At 33.2% G+C, this 12,370-nt stretch overlaps 1 protein-coding gene across 1 annotated transcript; it reads left to right on the top strand.

Annotated features, from left to right (window-relative positions):
- Window positions 1–2,368: 2,368 nt before the first annotated feature.
- LOC122031888 (protein DNA-DAMAGE INDUCIBLE 1-like) lies at window positions 2,369–12,106 on the top strand. Its single transcript, XM_042591096.1, has 16 exons — window positions 2,369–2,660; window positions 2,751–2,783; window positions 2,862–2,989; window positions 4,371–4,479; window positions 6,624–6,740; window positions 7,064–7,129; window positions 8,093–8,155; window positions 8,233–8,277; window positions 8,431–8,492; window positions 8,785–8,878; window positions 9,174–9,266; window positions 9,354–9,423; window positions 9,562–9,638; window positions 10,954–11,011; window positions 11,184–11,209; window positions 11,753–12,106. Exons 1-16 carry the CDS (start codon window positions 2,595–2,597, stop codon window positions 11,879–11,881), a joined length of 1,236 nt encoding a protein of 411 aa, XP_042447030.1. The 5' UTR covers window positions 2,369–2,594; the 3' UTR covers window positions 11,882–12,106.
- The last annotated feature ends 264 nt before the right edge of the window (window positions 12,107–12,370 follow it).

A 12,370-nucleotide genomic window follows, 5' to 3' on the forward strand; every position in this document is an offset into this window, starting at 1 on the left:
ATTAATCTCTTCTCTTAATCTTTTGTAGAAAGCTATAAAAGGAAATTTTTAATAGTTTTAAACTCTCTTTTAAAAACATAATATCAACATAAGAAATAATTTTAATAAAAATCCTTTTTAATATTCTAGTGGCCGACCACCTAAGCTTGGGACCCAAGCTTTGGCCGGCCACCAACTTGGCTCATCCACTTGGTCTTGGCCGACCCTAGCTTGGGTTCCAAGCTAGCTTGACCGACCCTATTGAATGGGTAAGAAGGTAGGTATGTGGTGGGTATAAATCTCTCTATACAAGAGGCTACGATAGGGACCGAGAGGAGGAATTGGTTTTGGTCTCCCGATAAAATTAAGCATCCCGTGTTCGCCCCGAACACACAACTTAATTTTATCAATAATAATTCATTCCACTAGAGAACTATTATTGAACTACCGCACCAATCCCAAATTACATTTTGGGCTTCTTATTACGAGTGTGTTAGTCTCCCTGTGTTTAAGATGTTGAATGTCCACTAATTAAGTGAGTTACTGACAACTCATTTAATTAATATCTTAGTCCAAGAGTTGTACCACTCAACCTTATCGTCATGTTGGACTAAGTCCACCTGTAGGGTTTAACATGACAATCCTTATGAGCTCCTCTTGGGGACATTCTCAACCTAGATTACTAGGACACAGTTTCCTTCTATAATCAACAACACACTATAAGTGATATCATTTCCCAACTTATGGGGCTTATTGATTTATCGAACTAAATCTCACCCATTGATAAATTAAAGAAATAAATATCAAATATATGTGCTTGTTATTATATTAGGATTAAGAGCACACACTTCCATAATAACTGAGGTTTTTGTTCCTTTATAAAATCAGTATAAAAGAAACGACTTCTAATGGTCCTATTCAATACACTCTAAGTGTACTAGTGTAATTATATAGTTAAGATAAACTAATACCTAATTACACTACGACCTTCTAATGGTTTGTTCCTTTCCATCTTGGTCGTGAGCTACTGTTTATAATTTATAAGGTACTGATAACATGATCCTCTGTGTGTGACACCACACACCATGTTATCTACAATATAAATTAATTGAACAACTACATTTATCATAAATGTAGACATTTGAGCAATGTGATTCTTATTTCTAGATAAATATTTATACCAAAAGCTAAGCTTTTAGTATACATCCTAACACTTCGACTCTGCAATAGTTTTTTTTTAAAGATTTTTTGTTTTTATTTTTTAGGGTACATTATATGTATTTAGTGTTTTTAGATTTTAAAATTTAGGAATTTAGTTATAATATGTTTCAGTCAATAAGATTTTCTATCTAGAATTTAGATTTCCCTATTAAGTTATAGTATTCAAAATTATAAATTTTAGATACTCATGGGTATATTATATGTAATTACGGTATATGATTTTAGTATTTAAGGATTGAGTTATAATGGTTTAAGCTAATAAGATTTTTTTTTATTTAGATTTTCTTTTTATGTTATAATGTTCAAGATTAAAAATTTTAGATATTGATGGTATATAATATTTTTTTCAAAGAAATATTATTTTTTTTTTAAAAAAAGAATGAATTCAAGCGCCTAGATTAAATTCAGGCGCCTGGCACTATAGCGCACATAGTTTGCACGTTGTAGTCCGCAATAGAAAACTCTTATATATATATTTAATATAATGTTAATTTTAATATGCTTTTGATAAAAATTGACGTAAAGAAAAAAAATATTATATATATATATATATATATATATATATATAAATATATATAATGTTAATTTTAATATGCTTTTGATAAAAGTTGACGTAAAGAAAAAAAAATATTATATGTGTATATATAAATATATACAATGTTAATTTTAATATGCTTTTGATAAAAGTTGACGTAAAGAAAAATATATATTATATATATATATATATATATATATATATATATATATATATATATATATATATATATAGACACACGTGCAACATATTTATAGAAATTGTTCTGTTGCCAATTCTAAGATATGAGACTAAAGAGAACTCTAGATTTCTAATTAATTAATTAGATTTTTTTTAATAATACCTATATTTAAGTATCGAATTTTAGATCTGATTGATTAATGAAAAATATTTCTAATAATACATAATTTTAAATTCTAGATCCTTCATTGATGTGGTGTAGAAATTAATAATAAATTTAAAATTTTTTTTGGTATGGAAAAATGATATTAATATAATTTTATTTCAGGTTTCATTAAAATTAATTAGTAGAGGAGAATTAAGTAAGATATTTAAAGTAAGAAATATTTAATTGATTAATATTTTCAATCCGGCCCAATACCAATTAGCCAGTAGCGTGATGCTTGAAGCGCTTGACATATTCCTTGCTTCTTCTGCAAGACAAATTTGGAAAGTGCAATTGCCTTTATATCTTCTATAGTCGCAGACCGATTCAATTCCTTGTTCGAAAGCCGATAAGATCTCTCTCTGCTGCCTCTTGGATTCCTCTTTTCTCCCCCAAATCCCGTCTTTCTGATTCTTCTCTAGACATCCTTCCTCCAAACCCTAAATTTGCCCCTCCAACGCCCGATTAGTGCCAATGAAGATCACCGTGATGACCCCTGACGACCGGTTCATCACGCTCGACGTCGATGCCGATGAGTCTGTAAGTTAAATCTCCGGACTTCGGCCTTTTCCGTTGAATTTAGTACTTTATTCTTGGTTGCGAGAAAGGTTTTGACATTTTTTCGTGTAGGTTGAAAATGTTAAGGCCCTACTTGAGGTGGAGGTGAGAAAACGTTTGTTTTTCCCCAACTGTTGGGAGGTTTTTGGTTAATCTGACCGGATGGTGTTTGGATTATGGCAGACGAATGTGTCACTTCCCCAGCAACATCTGCATTTCAACGGGAAGGAGATAAGTAATTCGCAACGGTTGAGCGCTCTTGGCGTCGGTGATGGTGATATGATCATGATGGTTTCATCAGCAGCGGCAAGGTAGTTAATCAATTGCTAACTCCGTTCACGTTTCTGTATTCACTGCCGAGGCGATTAGACAGTAAGTGAGCTAGCTTGTGTTACGTGAAATATTTTATTTGTTATTGGACGAGATTTCAGAGTATGACTCTTCCAAAGTGGTGTCACTGGGAATCTTTTGAAACTATTGACTGTGCAAAAAAATTGTTTTCAAAGTGTGAATACTTCTTCCTATCAAATGACCAGTTGATGATATACTAGAAAACAGGGATCTTGGATCTGCCCTTGCGTTGGCACCTAGAGTGCCTTTTGCTGTCCTTGCTGTATCCGGAGAGAGAGCCCTATGTTTACTGGTGTCATTTACTATACAGAATCCAATCACCATTGAAGCCACATGCACTTGCTTGTTGAAGAAAGAATGAAATGACAAAAAAACCAAAAGGAGTCTAATAAAGTGAGACTCTTAATCATCTGAACTTTTGAGTAAATGACAAAGTGATCCTTCTTAGGCGTGCTTGCTTGCCCACTATACGTTAGGATTTTCAATCTCCTGTTTCGATGAACTATGCAGGCCAGCCTTTGTTGGAAACGAATAAGGACTGAGTTTCAACTCCTTGCACATTTTTTCAATAATTGCTGTCATTCACGGTACTATTTTAGCTAGATGATTAAGGTGAGAAAGCAATGTTAAAAATGCTCCATTCTATCCTATGTCAAATGCCATACTCCATCCCTTCAGGATTTCTTAATTCAGATGATTTTTACATGTATTTCCCACTTTCTGCTTCCAAAGCGTATTGGGTTTCACATGTAGCAATTTTGTGCCTTGTCTCTGCCATTTGAGAAGAAAACACAATGAATGAGAGAAGTTGGAACCTTATTAGTATCGATTGTTCAAAGGACCTTACTTCTCTGCTTCTTCCATGCTAGTATGGTTTTATATGTCTTGCATTAGGGACAGAAAATGCAGATTAAACTGGATTAGAAGTTGATTTTTGAATGATCAGCGACTCAAGGTGATTCAAATGCCAAATGATTACTTTTGATATACAAATAAAATTGGTACCTGCGCCACTGCATTCAGACTTCAGATGGATTGGTGGGTTTGGTTATAGGTCTGTTTACAGTATGGTTTATGTTTTTTTTGGCTTGTTTACATGGACTGATGGTATAAGCTTAGTAAGTTGACATGAGCTGAGCCAGCATGCTAACATTTGAACTAACAGAATCCTCCATCACCTGATAGATCTATTACATTTCCAAAATGTACGTGCATTGATTAGTGAAAAATAAAAGGATAGATTAATTAACCATTATTTTGATTTACCTTGCAGATCTTCTCTCGAACTAGTTTGTATTTTTTATAAAATTTATGCTGACATGATTTTTTCACTTGTCCCAGTGCCTCATCTGCTGAATTGAGATTAAATGCTGATGGTTCAGCTGTCAATCCCTCTGCCTTCCAGCAGCATATTAGGCATGATTCTCAGTTGATAACGCAACTTCTTCAGGTAGAGCTCACATGGTTTGCCCTCTGATCATTTTTATATGACAATTTCTTGGAACTTATTTGAACAAGCAAATCTGTTTGATTTATTGCAACATCTGAAAGATTGTTGTTGATTCTACTTTAGTTGGTTACATGATTTTGTTACTGAATCAGCTTTCTTTACTCGTGCCTAATTTTGTAAGAAAAAAATGATATCTTAATTGAGACACTTGATTTCTAACGGCTCTACTTTTGCAACCTGTATAAGAAAATGGTGCAGGTTTTTTACCATCTGTGCTGTCTTCTCACTTTGGCACACACTTTGCTTTAAGAATAATGCAATTATGCAATCGATTTCTTTGTATTATTAATTAGTTAAATGGTTCGTGATCTACATTGTCTTATGCCTAACATTTGTGAGATATTATGGAGTTACTTTAATAATTTCTATTATTGGACTTGTAAACCCTACCACCCCATGTTGAGTTAATCCAATCAAGAACGGTTGTAACAATAATTACATCTCATGATCAACATTTAAGATTTGTGTCGGTAGCTATGTTTGAGATGGGCATATGAGATCTCAGTCAAAGGGGATGTGTTTTTTGATGTAAATATCATAGATTGTTGTAAAAGGCATATGACGACAAAAATGCATATGCAGTCAACATACACTAAACTAGGGATTGAGATCTCATGCTGAGATGGTTGAAACGAGTGAAACATTTCGTTCTGCCTGTCGACCAGCACCGGCATGAACCTGTCCCGCAGCAGTCGTGGAGGTGTTGCGACGCCGGTGGCCGCGCTAGAGTTGGCCGTGCCGGAGGGGCATCGTGACATCCGCGGTCGCACCGGAGGGGCGTCGTGGCCTCGTGGTCGTAGAAAAGGGGCCGTGCGCCCCTCGTGGCCGCGCCGGGGGCTGCAGTCGATTTTTTTAATTAAATATTTTTTAAATTAAAACAATTTCCAAGATGGATGGGGATAATTTAAAGAGGTTTAATTAAATCCTAATAAAAATTATCTAATTAATTAAATATTTTATTTATTTTAATTTTAAAATATATAATAAAATTCTTATTTATTTATTTGTTTAGTTATGTTATTATTATTTTTTAATGATCTAATTATCTCTAATTTAAATAAATAATCAAATATATTTTTTAAAATCCTAATTAAATGATCCCATTAAAATATATAAAAATTAATTTGAAATTTTAAAATTTTTTAATAAAATATTATATATTCCTAAAATCTTCGGCAATGATCGTGATAGTATCCACGGGTCACCGCAACCGCCATTTTTTTCATTTAGTTAATTTTTTATTTTTTAAATATATGTTTTTATAAATAAACTTTATTAATAATAATTATAAAATTATTTCAAATTTTAATAAATATTTTATAAAATAATTTATTTTTTTAAAAAATAATTTTAAAATTAAACATAAATTTAAAATAATCTAAAAAATAAAAAATATAATTCTTAAACATTTCAAATATTTTTTTAAAAAATAAAAATTTATAAATACATAAAAAAATAATTTAAAATTTTCAAATAATTTTCAAATAATTTTTATAATTTTAAATTTAGTTTTGAATTTTAAGAATTACTTATTTTTTAAAATATTTTTTATAAAAATTTAATAGGCATTATCTTATGAGAAAATATTAAAATATAAATTCAACATCTCAAAATATAAAACATCTTTAATAATCAAATATTGATATACATTTATATTTATATTTAAAAAATACCAAAAGTATATCAACATGGCACGATACAATACTCAAACCGTATCGTTCTGGTCCAGGACCGAAACTTTGGCACGGGTTGAGATTTTATACCTTGCACTAGACTCCCTCTCATATTTTCTCACCTTTCTTTTACCTAGAATCTAGTTACTTTTATTCTAGCATTCAGTTGTCTAATTGTCATATTCCATATTCACGAGCAATAAGTAGTGAATAGCAAAATACAGACAAAATAATATAACATCTTCTGGTTTACCTAGAAAACTTAGTATTGTTATCTTTAGCTAGGAAATTCCGATCATTATATTGAAATATATAGTTTTTGCTCTTCTTAAATTATTGCAGTGCTATTAGTACTTTTAGTATAGTTTTGAGGCACAAACCCCATTAATTAATAGACTGATTTACTTGCAGAATGATCCAGCACTTGCACAAGCTATACTTGGTGACAACATTAATGAGCTTCAGAATATCTTGCGGCAGCGTCATCAAATGAGAATGGAACTACGCAGAAAGCAAGAAGAAGAGCTTGTAAGGAGTTGGCGTCAACATCTGTGATATTGCCTGTATTTGATTCCATTTGTTCTTACTTTGGGCTATATACTGTTAGTCACATGATTTGAGATGCAATATATTATTTTAGGGTTCTAGGTAGCACTTATTTTAGGAAGCCCATCTTGACTTATAGTTCAGCAACCCACTTAGGATACTTGAATTATTATAAATGTTTGCTCTTTTGTCATGCAAAAGAACATATTCAGGTATTTGTTTCATTGGCTGGGAATCATTCAATCTATTGCTTATTTTTATATTCTTACACTGTCAAAAGACTGAAAATAGCTTCATATATGCAGGCTCTGCTTTATGCTGATCCTTTTGATGTTGAGTCTCAGAAAAAGATAGAGGCAGCTATCAGACAGGTATACTATTTTGTATTATTTTACTTATTGTTTACTTGAGCAATTTTGGGGCTTATTTATCATTCTACAGAAGACACTGGTATCTATATATATATATATGCCTTGTATCTGTAATACTGTGCTAAGAAACCTTGGGAACCTAAAATGGATGGCAGTTGGCTTCTATTTGACGAAAATGATATAGTGGTTATACACGTTGATAGAGATGATTGCCCTTATTATTAATATCCTATTTTTGCTTGATCTTACTTAATTGACTGAACCTGCAAAATGGAGCATAGTTGACTTATCTGGTTAAAATGATCTAGTGGTTACACAGTGATTGGGATAGATTCTTCTTTATTCTAGATATGAGGTGCAACCTTTACTAGGAGGTCCAATTTTTATTTTATATATATAGATAGATAAAGAGAGGTAAAGAGATATGCATGATTCCTTATGCTCATATTGGTGATATTCATCTTTTGAAGATCTTAATTGATTTGTAATAGTAAAACAATGTTGTAGAAATTTGTGAACTTGCATAATCAATCAAGAAATCATCTTAGGTACTGATTCAATTATTAGTTAATAATTTTACTTCCTCTTGGAAGATCTGTCTGTACACAACATGTGCCTGGAAATGGTACTGGCAGTTAATCTGGTACCTGCTTAGACCATCTCTTAGTTGCAGAAATTTTAACTGCAAATGACTAACTAAAATACTAAGTGGCTTGTTGCTTATAGAAGGTTTAGCCTATGCTTGATGATATGGAGCTGCAGATGCTGCTCCAGAAGTACCTTATATCATGTCCTAAAATGGGTCACGGACTCAAATTTACCTTAATGTTTTGTATAAAAAAAATATAAACAGAAGGTCTGTAAACATTAACTCACTCATTTTTTGGTCAACCTCTGGCTAATATCTAATAATATGTTTGGTAACTGATATATCTTTTATCTATATATTTTAATAAATTGCAGAAAGGAATTGAGGAAAATTGGGAGGCTGCTTTAGAACACAATCCTGAAGCTTTTGCAAGAGTGGTATGGTGTATTCTTGTTATCAATCTTTTTTTTTTTAATTACTTTGGTTACATTTTATTCAACATTCCCATTTGTAGGTTATGTTGTATGTAGATATGGAAGTCAACGGAGTACCTTTAAAGGTAATTTCAAATTCTAGCATCTTTTTTTTTTTTTTTGCGCGACGACCATTGCTGAAGATAATTGTAGAATACAGTTATTTTGTAGACCATATTTATCATGTATTGTTAAATTCATATAAACTAAATTTAGTTCTCTTATGCTTCTCTTTCCAGGCTTTTGTCGATAGTGGAGCACAATCTACAATAATTTCCAAAAGTTGCGCTGAAAGATGTGGGTATGATGACCTTCTCTAATTAACTCCAATTTAGCTTTACAAATTAGTTGTTGAATTTTATCTTGGATTAAGTAAAATCTGTATTTATGAGGATCTATTCTTCGTAAGTTGCTACAACAGTAGCAGGACCCTCGTGCGTTAGCTTTCATTATTTAGAATATTTCACCACCACATTTTTTATTATGACATGAGGATTGATGAATGGATTTTCTTTTTCACACTATTTTGGGAAGTTAAGGTGAAATGATAATCTTCTATTTCCTGAAGGGGTAAGTTTCTGTTCTTATATTAGGCTCTTGAGACTCCTTGATCAGCGCTACAGAGGTGTTGCTATTGGTGTTGGCCAGTCAGAGATATTAGGTCGAATACATGTTGCACCACTTAAGGTAGGCTTCTTTGTTGATTTTTCTTGACCATTTCTTTTAAGGATATTAATTTTTTGCAGATATTTAGGTAATTGACTGGTAATCTGCCAACCCAGTTGCTTGCAATATTATCACATAATAAACACTATATTTCTACTTAATTGGCTGATTTGATACTATAAATTTACTTATCTTGACACATTTATATGATGATGTGTGATATTCAATTTTATGATAACTCTAGTGATAGTTGTAAATACTTCAGGAACCTGCTTATAATATTTCATTAATCAGTGGCTAATTGTCTTCGTCATAGATTGGCCATGCATTCTATCCTTGCTCCTTTACTGTGTTGGATGCACCAAACATGGAATTCCTTTTTGGGCTTGATATGCTTCGTAAGCATCAGGTAGTGGTTTACCATGCTTTGGTATCTTTGCTACCACCGACGGAATATCTTGACCTTTAAAAACCCTCTGCCGTTAAACATTTGCAGTGTATAATTGATTTAAAGGAGAATGTTCTAAGAGTGGGAGGTGGAGAGGTTTCAGTGCCTTTTTTGCAAGGTTTGTTTGAACTCTAGAAGCATCTGAAATAACTGTATTTGTCTTATTTGTATCCTTGCTGATAGTGTGTGTGTTTAAGTTCATTCACTGCTGAATTCGTCTTATCTGTAAGGCTTAACTGAACTGTGTCTCTTCCAGAGAAAGACATACCAGCTCATATCCGTGATGAAGAAAGACTGTCAAAACAAGCATCAACAGGCCAAGGATCTGCTCCTGTAAGCAACTTCTCACCCAGATATGCTTTGCGATTAACTTGGTTTCTTGCACCATTAGACCAATGCTTTTTAACCTGTATTTATCCTGGATATCTGAAACCTTAGTGTCTTGTTGTACAACCTATCCTGGAATTGTGAGCGGGTAGTATTATATTGTAGTGAGCAAACATTTTTGAGTACTATGATAGTGTGATTTATAGATCATGTTTACTATGGAAATGACAAATGTCTATGCAAATCAAAGCACACTAAACAACACTGCATAGAAACAACTAATTGTTTTTTTACCTCCCTTTCATATCGCATGGGGCAGTCTTGAGGGGCCCTTGCAGTGAGGGTTATCACCTTTTGCTGTAACTGATGTTATTTTCTTCATTACCACCATGTAACCAACTGATGACGAAGCATTTCTCATCCTTGGATCCTGCATCTACTTTGCTTGTCTCAAACTGCTACACTTGCAACCTTCTTTATGCTCATGTGCACCGCAAATTTGCACTAGTCAGAATAAAAAAGTTGAATAAGTTGACATTCGGGTTTTGTTTGGGTTTCATCCACACTTTTGTTATAGGATGACTATGGATGACAGCTATTGATGCAAGATGATATGCGTGTTGCATGCTTCTAAATGATTTTCTAATGCATTTTCCATGGTTTCTTTATTCTCATGATCTTATGTAAATTGGGGTAATGTGAACAAAGGATTAGGTTAAGTTGGAGATGTGACTGCCATATCACAAATTCTACTCTTGTTTGGCAGAGGGGGTACAGTCTGAAAAACAACTAAATGTATCAGTTGGTATCTACCAATCTGGCCCCCATGGGCATAGTTGAGGTGGTAAGTGGATGGAAGTTTACCACTTGAGGTTGAGGGATCGAACCTCGGGACTGAAGGGGTGTAAATCCCTACACTCCATATAGTTTGACTCCTCAGTTATCATGATTTACCTCTTCTGTGTTGGTCCTAGAGCAGGCTGGCGGGGGCACTAGGGATGAGCGCTTCGCCTTTTGCCACTTGGTATCTACCAATCTTGGGAAATGGAGCCATAACATCAATACCAAATACCGCTCATCTATATGTTTTATTATTAATATTTATTTCATAGATCTGGTTCTAGAGTACCGCTAGTTGTCTGAGCAAGTATTTAGTTTGTTAATCAACAACTTTCCACCACACAAGTTCACATAAATTGAAATCTTCTCTGAGTTTGTAGCACCTAAAGAGATTCTCCACTGTTGATAGGAGTTGCTTCTTTCATGTGGTATATCAAATTTTGCATCCGAATATAGTTAATTCATAATCTGTAATGTTTAGGAATCATCAGGAGCAAGAGGGAAGACTCCAAATATCTCAACACAAACCCAGTCCTCAGGTTAGATTCACAGCGTTCTCTAACTAACTTGGTTCTGTTCATTTAGCTTATCCGAAAATAGTGTCTTTTTAATCCTCTATCCCTCTTTTAACTATATTCCCATCTTTTAAACTTTCTAACAATCATCTTCTGAAAATTTCTTTTTAACTTATTTTAAATATTTCATTCTCAGGAACTCCATCAATTGGTCAAGCACAGGTGAACTCCTTGAACTGCATACTCCACTTTTTTTGTGTGCTATTGCACACGTCCTCCAAGAAACTTCTCTGACATAAATACAACTGCTGATTTGTTTAGTTACATTTGTGATCAATTGAAATTCTAGTTTTCAAGCAAGTCCACATAACTGTTTTTATCTTTTATAACCATTCATTTGCCTTGTTGATAAGGCTCAGATTAGCAAGAACTGCAGAATTAGAAAGATAGAGTGTCTCCTCAAGAACCCACCTTTTTGTGCTACATTTTTATGTGAAGTAATATATCTCCTTTAGCGCTTCCACTTTCTTTTTTTTTTAAACTGACCCACTAGATAACAAACAAACCATAAATTGCTACACCTAAAAACCATAGAGGTTCTGGTCAACATGGATGGAATTGAGCTTTGTTTTACGTATTAATTGGAACTTGCAAGCAACTTGCAACTTGGTATTATCGTTGGTATTATCGTTACTAAGTAAACAACTTGCAACTTCGTTCTTTACTCCTTTTTTAAAAAAGTCTAATACTTGTTTTACATTACAGGTTGCTGATTTTGAAGCTAAAATTGGCAAGCTTGTGGAGCTTGGGTTTGATCGGGCATCAGCAAGTCAGGCCCTTAGATTGTTCGATGGCAATGAAGACAAAGCAGCAGCATTCTTGTTTGGGGGTTAACCATTTCTTTTTCAACTATATTCTTGCGGAAATTATGACCTTGCTTGCGGACATCTTCTGATGGTCTTTATTGGAATTTGGTTATGGTAAAAAAAAAAAAAAACCTCCTCAGATTGCCCAAAAATACAAATGAAGGCAGGATTGCATTGTGACATTGTACTCATATGATGTATCAAGATGGTCAATTAATTTATTTCGCTGGAATTTTGTAGGCATTCAGGTTAATTCTGAAGATTATATGTGCGACTGCTGCAATTTTCATTCGAGTGCTCTAAAACATTTCACCATTATTGTTGCTTTTTGGATGATCATAACGTCGCGTTCCTATTGCTGAATGCTTAATCTCTTCATGCTTAATTGTTGGTGTCTTTTTTTCCAAAGTTTTTAGGTTTGGAATATTTATTATTGTATCTCCAAGAGTTTGTTAAAATAAAAAACTAGGTCTCAATTGTTATATTTTTTACAGCAATTAAAGATCCTTTAATATCT

This window comes from Zingiber officinale, chromosome 11A (genome assembly GCF_018446385.1).
Source record: "Zingiber officinale cultivar Zhangliang chromosome 11A, Zo_v1.1, whole genome shotgun sequence".
Classification (NCBI taxonomy): Eukaryota; Viridiplantae; Streptophyta; class Magnoliopsida; order Zingiberales; family Zingiberaceae; genus Zingiber; species Zingiber officinale.